The sequence below is a fragment of the Trachinotus anak genome, unplaced genomic scaffold (assembly GCF_046630095.1).
Source record: "Trachinotus anak isolate AG129_WGS33_773 ecotype Australia unplaced genomic scaffold, CSIRO_AGI_Tana_v1 ptg000012l, whole genome shotgun sequence".
Lineage (NCBI taxonomy): Eukaryota > Metazoa > Chordata > Actinopteri > Carangiformes > Carangidae > Trachinotus > Trachinotus anak.
Window position 1 is genome coordinate 23,788,944 of NW_027273863.1, and position 14,464 is coordinate 23,803,407.

The 14,464-nt window shown below is 38.8% G+C and overlaps 1 protein-coding gene and 1 long non-coding RNA gene across 6 annotated transcripts in view; one reads left to right on the plus strand and one right to left on the minus strand.

The window, feature by feature from the left end:
- The first annotated feature begins 37 nt into the window (after positions 1 to 37).
- Positions 38 to 11,185, plus strand: LOC139628700 (uncharacterized). Its single transcript, XR_011692843.1, has 4 exons — positions 38 to 176; positions 991 to 1,628; positions 7,537 to 7,724; positions 10,061 to 11,185. It is a non-coding gene; the product is annotated as an uncharacterized lncRNA (long non-coding RNA).
- Positions 3,518 to 14,464, minus strand: part of col11a1b (collagen, type XI, alpha 1b) — a 92,485-nt gene continuing 81,538 nt past the window's right edge. For 4 of the 5 annotated variants that reach the window (XM_071490676.1, XM_071490675.1, XM_071490677.1 and 1 more), the window contains 13 exons: positions 12,049 to 12,102; positions 10,056 to 10,163; positions 9,732 to 9,785; positions 9,343 to 9,396; positions 8,613 to 8,720; positions 8,337 to 8,390; positions 8,210 to 8,245; positions 8,044 to 8,097; positions 7,434 to 7,695; positions 6,781 to 6,893; positions 6,492 to 6,560; positions 5,925 to 6,158; positions 3,518 to 4,835 (listed from right to left, as the gene is read on the minus strand). In XM_071490676.1, the coding sequence (XP_071346777.1) occupies positions 4,689 to 4,835; positions 5,925 to 6,158; positions 6,492 to 6,560; positions 6,781 to 6,893; positions 7,434 to 7,695; positions 8,044 to 8,097; positions 8,210 to 8,245; positions 8,337 to 8,390; positions 8,613 to 8,720; positions 9,343 to 9,396; positions 9,732 to 9,785; positions 10,056 to 10,163; positions 12,049 to 12,102 (1,347 nt within the window). In that variant the 3' untranslated portion in view covers positions 3,518 to 4,688. The remainder of the gene's footprint in view (positions 4,836 to 5,924; positions 6,159 to 6,491; positions 6,561 to 6,780; positions 6,894 to 7,433; positions 7,696 to 8,043; positions 8,098 to 8,209; positions 8,246 to 8,336; positions 8,391 to 8,612; positions 8,721 to 9,342; positions 9,397 to 9,731; positions 9,786 to 10,055; positions 10,164 to 12,048; positions 12,103 to 14,464) is intronic. The other variant, XM_071490674.1, reaches the window with a different exon arrangement.

The window sequence follows — 14,464 nt, forward strand, 5'->3', positions numbered from 1 at the left end:
CACAGTTCTTCTTCTACTGTTTTTTTTTTGGTTCACACTTCCGCCACCGCTCATTCAGCGCGTTTATGCACAGTACTGAAAATGGAAATTACTAAATTGCATATTTCTTCTGTAATTTTAATTCCTGTTAATTAACTTTAACGGACCAACGAAAAGAACATTGGAAAAACCCCAGGGTAATGTTATACCGAATAAAGATCACTTTCATAATTAGGTGCTATGCTAATTAACAAGCTAACAGTAACTGATTACAAATGCACCCTATGTTAGCCACACTGATGGTAAAGGCCAGTGAAACGCCATGTTAGTTATTTTACTCAATTTCTGGATGTTACAAAGAGTACAAAATATAGTCACCACTCTACATTTAATTAAAATCTGGTTACATGCCTTTGAACAGTATCAACTCTACAGAACATTTGCTAGTTAGTTAATTAAGCTAACAGTAAAATTGAACATTTAAGCTATGTGTTAGCTTGGTTACATTAGCCATTTGGGGAACATATTTGATTAAAGAAAACCACAATGAAGCTTCTTTTAAAATATCGGTTTAATATCTGATAGTGAGAATGTTAAGATAATGGTGTCATGAAAATTATAGTGCTAAAGAGGAGAACAGGAAGGGTTTCATATATTTTAGGGGAAATCAAGTATAAACACATACGATAATAAGTCTAACTTTTGTTTGTTTGTTTTTGTGTGGCAGGGGGATCTATTGTAGTTCCTCCAATATCCGAGACTTAAATTGTCCGTTGCCTTAAATGTGATTGTCTGTCTCTTCATGTTAGTTCTCAGACAGAGTGGAAACTTTCCAGGGTCTTTTCTTGTCCTCTGGCTTAATTCAGGCTGTGATTTGGTCCAGCCCTTCATGACCCTGGAAAGGATTAAATGGGTAGAGAAAATGGGTACGAATAGTGGAGGGAGAATTTAACACTGAATAGAAAAAAAGAAAAACGTCTTCCCCTTCTTTCTCTTTTCTTTGGAAACCAGCTCTCTTCAGATGTGACTGTAGCCTACGGCAGCCCTGGAGTCTTGGCAGATCTTCTTTGACATGTTGACCAAAGTGGGCGTCCCAGCAGATCGGCCATGACTAGCTGATCTGCTACTCATAACAGACCAGCTATGCAGACTGGTTTGGAGTGGATACGTTCAGAGTAAACAAGCAGCCCCTTACCCCAGCAACATCCTCTCATTCGACTGCAGCCTTATTTTCCTTTGCTTGTTTGGATTCTGCAACCAATTTTCACCTAACAGCAAAACATGTTCTTCTGCCTTCAGAGATGAAAAACAGGTGGCCCTGTATTAATTTAAAAATGAGGAAAAAATGATTACTGGCTAAAGTGGCCATCAGCCCAAGCAGAAATTGTCAGGCACACAGACGTTGTGATTACTCATCACCATATGTGCTTTCCCTGACCGAACAGGATGACTGCATGCCAGCATGCAGGTTTAAGAAGTACACAGAGACTGCTACTAACAGATGTAATGATTCATAGAGCAGAATGAAAACAGTGTTGGAATTCAAAAGCCAAAACTCAACAGACCTCACAAGAGTCATGTTTTTTCTGTAGGTTTAAAGTGTTGCTGAGACCTGGCAGAGGACAAGGCTGAGATCGAGGTTTGTTAATGTGAGTACTATAATTGCTGCTGAAAACAAATAGAAATTTGTATGTTTTTTTAACACAGAGATTCCAAGTACTAGACAAAAAACTCATTGTGAAAATTGTAGCTTTTGTAATGCGACAGTGCGTCTCACCTACTACCGAGATCTCTGAAAGGTGAAATCCCAACCTGGTGAGTCGAAACCAGCAGACCTAAGTAAAGTTGAATCCTTTGTTTTTGAAGACGTATAAAAGGGTGGTGTAGCACTGCATAAAATGTCATGAACACAGTTTTAACTTTATGTATGTTTATGACTGTCTGACAACTTGCCATTAGGCGAGGGTATATAAATATTTAACGGTGGGTAACAGTGCATTGTTGCTTTGCACGGTGTGTTCACAGTTTATAGAGTATAAAGTCTGCCATTACATGTTTTATGCACTTGGCATGACAGAGAGGAGTGTCAGAAACATTTAGAAATTGTTTGGACACAGAGTGATTTTGTGCTGTCAGAGTTGTGTCATTGTTGTCGTAGATGTGTCAAAAAGTGAATACTGAAAGCCAAAATCCTCTGCAGCTTGAAAAATCATTGGTAGGAATGAAAAAAAAAAAGTAGTCTACGGCTCATTTGGAGAATTTGCCGACCACATAGAGACATTTAATGAGATCTTTTCTGTATTTGCCTCTTTATTGTGATGTAACCCTTAAACTGTAGATGTAGCATTTAAAAATAAAGCCCTTCACATTTCTTAATGCTTTCACCATTGCTACAGGAAAACATGCACAAGAAACGTAACATCACCACAGCTTCTCGTTACTGTTTTTGATGGAAAGTCATATTTACTTTCCTGTCATATCTGTTTTGTAAAATCTGATGGTTTGCATGCTTCCCTAACATAAATGTTTTCCGTTCCTTTAGCTAGAACAACAAACTCAATGGGGAAGAAAAGATAATCACTGTCAATTTGCATTTGCTGTAGACTCTTCAGTGGCACAGACAAAAACACTCTGAGCTGTTATTATGTGGATTATGTTGTAAATTACACGTCATTCAAACAATGGGAATCAAGAAACCACAAGAAACATCACGAAATGTACACACGCCGTCTCGACTGTGTGCGCGGACGAACTGGTTGGTGCTGGTGCTTAGAAAAGTAAAAGTTTTGGTGGTTTTTGAGCTTTGAATTGGGACTAAATGTTGACAGGGTTGCTTACACTCACAGGTGCCACAGAGACTTCTTGACTTTAGCCACTCAGAATCCTTAACAGAACATCAACAGTGTTGGATAATTGGCCCTGAAAAAATGGCATTTTTGAGGAAAGGGTAGCACTGTGGAGTCTGTTTGCCTGACATGTGGTTTGACTGAAGCTGGTGGTGCAATTAGGAAGCCTAAGGAATGTTGCTGTCATGCAGTGCTGGCAGATGAGACTTCAGAATACATGCATTGTATGACTATCCTTCCTTTGGCTTAGTACTTTGGTTCTATTGATGTCATTCCCTCTCTTTTTGGATAAAGGATAATTTGTAAGTGAATGCAAACCATTGCAATGTGCATTTGGCAAAGCACCAAACATTTATTTCAGTTGTACATAGGTTGTAAACATACTGTAATTACACAGGTTTGAAAGCGGCTCTGAAGTCTATGCTATCATAGCTGTAAGCTAAGGAGGTGGAGATGCAAACAGATCTTGATCAAAGTCAAATCTGAGTCAGAAAAAGAAACTGGAGGAGATCACTGCGCCTGGGCTCGGCAGATTCAATCACATGAGCCCAAACACTTGGAACCACTAATCCTCCTAATCTTAAATTATCATGGCGAAGGACGGTTATATGAATAAGGCAGCGCAGAATCACAAAAAAAAAAGCAATAATCATTTTTGCACTCATAGCCAACAATACAGACATTCAACCCAGCACTTTTCAGAATCCAGTTTTAATAATTTTGATTCAAGGCACATGAAAACATTTTGTTCATTTGTTACAGAGAAGAAAATCAACAGTTTTTTTTCTTTTTGTGAATTAAAAAAAAAACAACTGGATGAATTGAACTACACAAAAATCTTTCCTCTTTGTTAGCCACCACAAATAATGTTCAGACTTGATTGTGTTGTCAAGATATAAACATGGTTGAGGAGCCAAATATGTCCACATTTTTTAAAGAAACTGAGGTATAACATCTGGGTGAATAAAGTCTGTCTAGAAGAATAAGCCCTTTCTTACAATATTTATATTACTATCTCATCTTATGGCTTAATTCCCTAATGGGCATACCACTGGCATGTCATGAAGAAAAGACAAAATGCTTTTTGAGTTAACGTGTCGTGTTCCAGTTTTTTTTTGTTCTTGTAAAAGTCAAATACTAAAAGATATATTATTTACAAAATGATTACTTTATACTTACAAATTGGAGCTTTTGTCAAATTATGTCATGACTGTTTTCAGAAGACATAAGATTTCTCATCAAATTTGTTCTTATCAAACATCAAATATATCTGTAGGATTTATTTCTAATATAGTTAACCGAATATTTACTTAAATTTTAAGAGCTGGGGCACATGCAAGTGGATTCGGAAAGGAACAATATTGTACAAAATAATAATAATAATTACAGTTTTATCAAAAAGCACTTTTTGTAGCACCTTGAGTGTTTTGTGATTCTGCACAAAAGCACCTCTGTGGTTGTATTCAGAGCAGCACCTGGAGCATCCAGAGAGGGAGGCGTGGTGGGAGGGGAAGGACAAGGGAGGATGGGGCTTGGGGTGAGTGGATCCTCTCTCTGTTGCTGAAAGTGCGCCACTGTCCGCCACGGCATCAAATGTCCTTTTCCTGATGTCACTCCCATTACTTCGTTAAAGTCATGTGATTCTGGCCCTACAAGGGCGAGGAGTAGATTCCCCTGGTCAGCGCTTCCATGACAGGGCCTGGGGGCAGTCTTCGTCTCCGGGCTTGAGTGGATCTTCACGGCAACAAAAAAAACACAGGTTTTTGCTTGGCAGGGAGAGAAGGTAAAGGTTGTCGGATCTCAGCATGTGGGTGTTAATATGTACCCTCTGACCCTGTCCTTCAGCGGGGAGTAGGGGCGTGTCTAGCCGAGGAAACAGACGGGGCCGACCTCGAAGCCAAACCTCTGGTTGGAGTCCCCAAAGTCATTCAGCATGACGTCAATGATGGGCAACTGGTCGATGCGGGGAGTGTTGATCTCCATCACCGTCTTTGAGTAGCCCTGCTTCAGCTGTGAACACAAAGGGCAAATGAGAGCACAGGTATTTAGTAAAGTGGCCCACCTATGTTTGTACAGTGTTTTAGGGAACATGTTCCATAAGGACTTGAATGATAACTATTCAGAAAAGCATGGATTTATTTTATATTTTACGTAAGGGTAGAAAATGTGTCCAGCACCACCCATGACCTTGAAAAAGCAGGTGGAGATGATGAATGAGTAGATCTTGAGATAGGAACCCTAGCCCAACCCTTTCTCCATTTCTTATGTTAGGCTTCAGCAACATTGTTGTTACTTATTAGCCCTAAAGTATTTAGTTAATTAGTTTATTGGTTTCATAATTTTCAAGATAATTTATCAGACAAAAATGCCAAAAATTCAAAATTTACAGCTTATCAATTTTTTTTTTTGGAAAGTTGATCACTTGGCCTCTGGATAACTGTGATGGACATTTTTCACTATTTTCCTACATTTTACAGACAAAGCAATTAATCAGTTTAAATAATTTAAGGTCTCTTTCTTTCTCCATCTGTTGTTTAGGTGTAAGAAAAAAGTCCCACCTGATATCAAATAACAAAAACTATACACAATTTAATGTCGCACTGGGGCTGAAACTAACACAGTTTCCTATTTTAATTTAATTATTTTCTTGATTAATCAATTAATCATTTTAACCATAAATGTGATAAATCACAGTTTCCCAAAACCTCTGGTAAGATGAGACCAAGAGTCAAAAGCTGAAAGATATTTAATCTAACAGTATAAAAAACTAAGCGATTCAGCAAATATTCACATTAGAGAAGCTGGAAAAGTTGCAGATTAATTTTCTGTTGATCAACCAACCGGTTAATCATCTAATCGTTTCAGCTCTGCTTTCCAGACTAATTACAAACCGTTAAATACTGTAAATCAAAGAGGACCTGCCACAGCAAAAACACCTATCCAAAATCAGTTTCTACTTTTGATCCCTTGATTCTTTGGGTCTGTACCTGTATAAATATTTTCCTACAACAGTCTACATATTTGTGAGGATTAATGGGATTTCATCAGTTATAGCAAAAAGTTTAATTGCTAACTTAAAGTTAGAAAATAAGTGTTTACCGAGCAGCCATCCATCAGTGGCTTGATGAAGGGATTATTGTCGTAAGACATCTCCTCATCATTGGAGCCCAGGAAGCGCAGCGCCTTGTCATAGTTGTCAGCCTTGGCGTCGTACCAGGCCACGGACTGATGGCAAATATAGGTGAAGTTCTGCCGTGCTGAAGAGCTCAGCAGCTTCAGGAAGGTCATCTGCACTGGGTTGATGGTGTTTTCTGCCACGTCAACATAGTTCAACTGGGGACAGATATATGGAGAGAAAAATAAAGCAGAGGAAAAAGCGGAACAGGAGGTTAAAAAAAGGATAAGTAATCAAAACGATGCGGCGAGGTAAGGTTGAAAGAAAGGTCAGAGTGAAGGGAAGAGGAAATTAAGTAAAGGAATGATGAAACGGGTGAGGCAAGGAGATGTATGACAGGAAGTTGGGGTAGAGAGGAGAGAGATTGCTGGGAAAGAGTAACTGTAAATGAGACAAAGTGATAAAGCAGCAAAATGGAAAAGCTTCTAAAGTAGATGTGAACGTCCACTGGGAGGTAATGGAAAAGGAGGAAGTTGTGGGGGTTGACTCACGATTTTGCCACGTTTAAATTCACTGAACCATGAACCTGGAGACTCCTTGGGCCAGTTGGATATTCTCACCTATAATAAACAATTAAATCACTGAATCTATGACAATTACTGTACAGTGCTTTTTAAACATTTCAGAGAATTCAGAGAGCTGAGATAAATTTCCATTTTATCAAAGTGGCAAATAAAAAATGGCAGATTCATGACTCTTTTAAATGCTATTACAATAAAATACCATTTGATTCAAGACTGGTAGTGTATTAATCAGATGGTAACAGTGCCTAAGACTTACTCCTGTGGATTTCTTATCTGGGTGGATGCATGTTTCTCCGCTTGCTGTGAAATTACAGAACACTTTGATGGAGTCTCCTATGCAGCCCTGGTTTGGATCAATCCAGTATTCACCTGAGAGGGAAACACAGTTTGAGACACAGACAAGGCAGTGGTATAAAGAAAAGCTTTGGCCTTCGAGAGAGTTTAGACTGCTGCTGCTGTTTAATGTTCGGCCCCGATAAGATTGCTCAGGTTCTCGCTTCACAGGATGTCAACAGGGAAGTTATTTATTCCTACCAAAGCTCTGCCTTTAGTTTACAGCTGTTTAGAGCTGCTTAGTCGTTTAATCCGTTCGTTGATTGAAATACAATTAATCATCAAACATGATGGTTACGGGGTTGAAATGTAAGAACTGGCTTCTTTTCCGGGTTTACATTATATTAAATTGAATATTTTGGCCGGGCAGCTTGTATCTAGCCTGAGAAGCAAAACCCTGGGCAAAAGAAGTACTGCAAAATCACTTGCTGCTGCTTTCAAAGCATAATTACTGTGAGCTCATGAGAGATGAAGGTGAGTATATGAACATTTTTATCAGCTCCCCTCTCTCTCTGGATTTTGGCAATAGGACAGCTGGCAGTCTCTCTCCACTGTTATAAGACGTCTCCATCTTACCATCTGGGAAGTCAGGCTGGCTGAGGTGCAGGTCGTTGCAGGTCCTGGCAGGATTGTCCTGGGTGCCCATGGGGAACTTCATGCGCTCAATGTCTTGTTTCAGGTTGTTGAGAGATCCGAAGACATCCTCCATTCCCTCCATACCCACGCCATCAACGCCGTAGTCGGCCAGTGCCTCATCTCCCTGCATGTCAGCCTGCCGCCTGGTCTTCCTGGAGGCCTGCTGGATGGGCAGCGGCTGGATGATGTCACCAGGTGGACCCTGAAGGACAAAGGTAAAAGGTAAAGCAGGTAAGTGTTTATGGTTGTCAACTGCCTCAGTGTCCCAGAAGTCAACATCAACTGACAGTTATTTTCATGATCAATTAATCTGCCAATTATTTTCTCAATTAAGTAATTAATTCTTTAGTCAAAATGTCAACAACAGTGAAAAAATGCCCATCAGAACATCAACAGTCTAAAATCTAAAGTTTTTCAATTTACAGTGATAAAGCAGAAAAAATGGCAAATTCTCTTATTTGAGATGCTGGAACCAGAAAATGTTTTTTCTTGAAAAGCAAAACTCTCCAAGATGCCTGTTAAATTTTAAGAGAATAAACAGGCAACTTACAGGGGGTCCAGGTGGTCCAATCAGTCCAGTGTCTCCCTTCTGACCAGTTGAACCCTGGCAAAAACAAAATATTGTTGACATAATTACGATGGAACCCATTCTTGGCAAACACATGTTGCCAGGTGAAATGCATCAAAACACTGAAAAGGATGGAAACATGACTTACAGATGATCCCTTCGATCCCTTTTGTCCCTGAGGTCCCTGTTGAAAAAGCAATATGGATGGATGAACAACAGCCATGATGTAACACAGTGCAAAAATCCTGGTTTGTCTGACAAGAAGGTGAACTTACAGGAATACCAGGTGGACCAGGAGGGCCGAGGGGACCTTGGGGACCAACAGTACCCTTAAAAAAGATAACACATGACATTAGTGGGAATACAGTGAATCTCATTTAAGATATGGTATCTGATGGATGCGTTTATCCAGAATGTTTTACAGTTGGGACATAGCCATAAGTGTTTTTTTTTCTACATTTATATATAGAACATTACAATATGGTAAATTCATGCAATATTACATATAAAATCAACAAATCACAGTCTGCCTGATGCAGAGATTGACTTACAGAATCACCCTTGCCGCCTGAAGCACCCTGAGGTCCAGGCAGACCTCTGTCTCCCTTCTCTCCGGGCTCACCAGGGGGTCCGATCAGACCGATTAAACCTGGATGACCCTGGAGTAGGAAGAGAGGGAAATAAAGAACAACAAGTGAGACCAAAATAACACTGAAAATTCAGGCACCGAAACAATATGTATACTTATTGTCCCTTTAACGAAAAGTAATTTGCATTTCATAAAATTTTATTTGTGTTCATTTATCACCTGCAGAAAATAAAGGCCATTTTTTAAAGTGAAAAAAATATGCTAATTCACCTGCATCTTTATGCACAACACCTGGACAGGCGACCTCAGCGCTGTCTTATTTCTGCCTATAAATAATTATTGTGTTTATTGTGGTCGTCATATTTAACAATGGTGGTCTGTTTCGGCACCTGCTATTGGGCAGAGTTATGACCATCTGCTTCTGACTACTGCACGCTGGCATTAAACCAATGACCATTACAAAGATGATATTATTGGTCTTATACATATTCATCCACTGCATTAAATCACGGTGTGAAAACTCTTCACAGAGCAAGAACCCTTCATCATCTCACTGGGAGAGAGTGAACAACGAGATAGAGGCAACAGGCCTAGACGTTTGCTTACTTTGGAAGCTTCAGATAAGGCGCATAAGGAGATACGAGAAATACACAGTAAAGCAATTTGAGATTAGCATCATCATAATGTCTTGCCTTTTCTCCCTTGGATCCAGAGTCACCTTTCATACCAGGAAGTCCAGGGGGTCCCTATGGAGTGACAGAATCAGTTTGTCAAGCATAAATCACAGTGATATGAATTCACAATATTTTACAGTGACAGCCAGCACAGAACTCTGCATTCATGGTAACTACTCTGTGTCTATCCTGCAGAGCTACTGCAACAACTGCTGTGAACAATACATCAGTCATGAAATGGCTAAGATGCATGCAACATATAGATGTTTTTAATAAGACATTGGGAGGTAGTCCTGCTGTATCATCATCATTTTTTTTTTTACTTTAAAAATAACTACATCCATGCAATGAGTCCATGCTGCAGATTAATTCGATTTTTAATGGTAAGGTGGAAGGAAACGTCTTACAAGAGGTCCAGGGGGGCCGTCTTGACCAGAAGCACCAGGGAGTCCTTGCTCACCCTAAGAAAAAGGAATGAATAATTACAACATTTGACTAATAACATGAGAGTTATTGGAAGACTAGATTTGATTTTTTTACTGAACTATACATTTCAAGTGAGAATGTTGACATTGTTGACAATGTTAATATAAATAAATCTGAACGAATAGTGTTTTTCAGCCATGTATTTTCTCCATATAAATAAATCTATTCATCCCTTGTAATCCAGAGATTTGTCACTAAAGTTGAATCTGTGCCATAAAAATAAACTGTCAACAATGTCTACTCACAACAGGGCCAGGTATTCCACGAAGACCCTCCGGACCAGACTTTCCAGGGGGACCCTGAGGTCCCACAGGTCCAGTTTTCCCAACAGGTCCCTCTGCTCCAGCTTCTCCCTGTTAAAAAAAAAGGACATTAGGAATCACTCCCTTTCCATGAGCTATAGAACTCATACACTTCTGGGAACTTCAAGGTATTCTTTAGTTTTTTGGAGAGAAAATCAGTTACATTTATACTCGCTGTTACTCCGTGAACCATATATGTTAATATAAAAGTGAAATATTTCTGATAATAATGACAACCACACTTTCATCCAACTTGTTAATTAAAGCAAAGTCACATCTGAAAGTCACATTCTTCAGTATTTTGCCACGTTTTCCTTCCTCAAAAGCTCAGATTGGAAGAATTCGAGGATTTGTAAGATCTACACAGATCAAATGTTACCAGAACTCGTCTATTGTCTCTGAGCAGGAAGAGCGTGTTTTCATGTATTGAAGTTCCAGAGATGTCATATCGACTAAGATGATAGGAGGGAGGGATTAAATTGTTCTGACAACCAATTAGGCCTGGAGTTGACACTCAAGGATCACCACGCAGGCTTTGTCTTGTCTCCATCAAATCACCTCTAATCCTTTACCTCAATGTGATTAGAAAGTACACCTCATATATATGTGTGTGTGTATGTCCGACGGTGTCTGCTTGTGCAGGGGAGAAGTAAAGAGATGCAGCATGACAAAGAACAAAAGGAAGAGCGAGGCCATGGCAGAGATTTGTCAGGTTTTCCGTCTGTGCATTTCTTTCACCCATCTGATTTGGAGACACAATTTCTTTAAGGCTTACAAAGACACTAACATGTTATGGATTTTAACAAAACAATCAAAGCCGCTGGTCGCCTCAAGAAACCCAAGTGCTGCTTCTGTGGGACTAATTTGCCAATAAATAAACACCTGAGGACAGCAGAGCAAAGGGTTTGAATGGGCGTTCTTTCGTTCTTCAGATTATCAACTCGACATCTGCCATCACAGACATTTCATTCTGTTTAATCGTATATTGATGTGTCTTCTATAACGCCGTCACGCAGACTATTTGGCAACCATTCATAGAAGGAAAGAAAGTTAGAATTTTTATAAACAACTTAATACCCAGTTGTGAAGTCTAACTACTACTGAGTGCTTAATGTTAAAATGTAAATACTAATGAATGTACCGCAATGAAAGATTTAACTGTTCAATACTTTATTTATAAAAAATTTCTAGAGTATTTCTTGGAAATAAATTCATTTCAGTACTGATTAGTGGGAAAAACAACAATGTCCTTGAAAAAAAAAAAAAGCTCAATTTAAACCCATGTGATTTTATTCATTAATCACTGAAACGTTTAAAATTGTATGCTGCCTGCAGGCAAATTTCACATTTTGTCCTGTCCAGCTATCTCTATCTCTCAAGGTTACGCTAGCAAGCAATAACAATTGAGCACTTTCTCTATTTTGCCTATAATTAGCACTCAATTGCATCATTCTTACCAGGAAAAGTCATGAAAGTAAAGCATCACCTTTTACTCTGAAGGCCAGCTAACTGAATTTTTTGGGTTATTTGAAACTTCCACATGGTGATTTCTACTTTTATGATTTGAAAAACATAATAAATTAAACAGGAAGATGTGAGTGTCCAGTCACTCATCTAAACTTTCCTTTATTGGATCACATGATGGATAGAACGTTATCTGATTGGACAGAAGTCTGATCGCCTCTATCAAGGGTCAGTTGATTATCCCTGGTGGCACAGATGTTCAAGTGTAAATTTTTCATTTTGTGAGTTTCACCTTCCCAATCGGAGCAACTTAATTATAGCTCTTTAAATTTTGAACACTTGAACACTCACAGCTGCTTCTTTGCTTCCATATATTCCAACCCTGATCTCATCAAGAATCATGTGCACTTCAGTAGGTGATTGTAATTTGTAAAACAAAATGAGTGTTGAAGCCAGAACACTGGTGACTGACCTTGGATCCCTTTTCTCCTTGTCTGCCCTCTTGGCCTGCTCGTCCAACAGGTCCCTAAAAAGAACAACAAGCAAAGGCAATTAGAATTTTGTGCATGAATATGTGAAATAAACAAATATATCATTGTAATTAACACACACACACTAATTCACTATATGCCTTTTACAACCTATTCCAAAGAACACAAAACAGGCAATTATTCACTGAAAGGAAAATTCTCCAACGTTTGCCGACAAGCAGTAGTTTCATGTACACGCTAACTGTCTAGCTGAACCATCTCTCACCTTGAACCTTTTTAAAAAGGGAAGGTTATTCAGGGCCACGCAACATCAGCGCGAGCAAATTGCCCTACATTCCAAACATACTGAGCTAAAAGCACATCAGCATTTTCACCAAACAGCCTCTGGTCAAAACCTTGTAAGTGGGCTGTCATTTGCCATTAGAAACCATAATCAAACAGACCAAACAAAAGCCACCGGTCTTCAATGTAGGTTATGAGCCCTGGCAACTGTATGTGCATTAGTGGATGTGTGTTGAATGTGTGCGTATGCTTGTGTACACCCGTGCGTGCATGTGTGCTAATGTAGTCAAGCGGCCACACGCATCAATGAACACCAAACCTGAGTCAATTTTGAAGAGATATTGGGAGAGAGACTAACCCAGCATTAATGGTGAGGGATGAAAAATCATATCGCAAAGTCCATTAATATGGACATGGAACAGGGGCCTAATATTTTCTGTAGCCTCTATCACCTGGGTACCACCCCTTGGAATACAAATTCTGGGGCTAAAATGTGCTTGCCAGCATTTTTTAAAATGTACAATCAGCCGTCCTGCATTGCAAATGAAGCCACAGAGTTTCATCCAACCCATGCAAACAAGAGTATCAGAGGCTTGACAGAGGACATTTGGGCAGTGAAGCCAAGTGGATATTTTTAGACATCTAGATCTCTGATAAATCATCAGACAGCTTTTTGTGATAAGATGTTACAGTTATATTTTGAATTATCTATGATGAGGAAAACTGTAAAGATCATTATGTGGCTTCACTGATTTCTTCCTTATTGACAGTGGTAGAAGAGGTTCCTCAGCTACCAACACAACAATGTAAGAATACTCCACTGCATTACAAAAGTTCATAATCCTACTTAAGCAAAAATGCAGAAGTATCATAAGCAAAATGTAAGAAAAATATCCAAAGTCACAGTATTTGTGCTGCAAAATTGAAGGAGGATCTAGTTTTAACTACTTTATATACACTTAGTTTAGGTACTTGTTATACTAGTAGTTTAGTTCAGTGGTTCCAAATCAAGGGGTTGTGCCCAGTCCAATGATGTGCAAAAACAGAAAATACAAAGTTCTTCTACACAAATTTGTATTCATTTTTCTTTTAATTTTCCTTCGTCTTTCCATTTTTATTTATTTATTTAAAAAAAAAAAAAAGTTGTTCTTAAGTGGAACTGCTAACAACTCTTTGACATCTGAAAGGGGACGAGGGACTTCAACTAGACACTGCTTTTTTGTTAGGGGTAACAAACCAAAATGTTTTGGAACTGCTGGTGTAATCCTTAGCACTCAATGAATTTGTTTTATAAGCATATATTTACATGAGCATATAATATTTTTATTTAAGTAAAATCATAATTAGAAAAGTAAGTACTGACCACAACTTAAAAAATAAGGGAATGTAGTGGAATAAAAAATTCAGTCTTTCCCTCTTATAGGGAAGCAGCTGGAAGTACAAAGTAATGGAAATGCAATTACTTTGAGTAAATACTTCCCACCACTGCAGCATTTATTATATTTCTGTGATATAGAGGAGGTACAGTATATTGTATTGCCTGTGTACTGTATATGATGTTTGCATTAATATGTGGAAAAGCTGGTTGATAGTGATGCTCTGCAGAATAAGTCAGACTTCACTGACTTCACATCTCTGCTGAAGTACACAAAACAGAATGAATTCACTTTGAATATCAATCTCTCTCACCATAATGTGCCAGCCTTTCGTACAGAACATTAATGGCATGCTTTACTGCTAACTGTAAAACATTATTACTGTAAACGGAAGGCATCATAAAAATTCTACACTAGTGAAATGAAATAATCTCAGCTCAAGTCCAATGTGACAGAAAGGGCATCGAGTGCCAGAAACTGAAGTGACAAGATAATTTCCAGACATTAGCAGCAGCAGCAGTCCTACTGCTTTCACATTACTGCCAGTCAAACTCACAGTATGTCATTATACTCATGGAGAATGATGTCATTTAACTAATGGACATCATTTCCTGTCAAGAACACGTGGTTTAATTTAAACATATCTACACATACGGTGAGAAATGTGTATCACCTTCCAGTGGCTAATAGATTGGCGCCTTTAAGAGCATTGTGAGTCTAAAAATAGAGAAGATCCCAA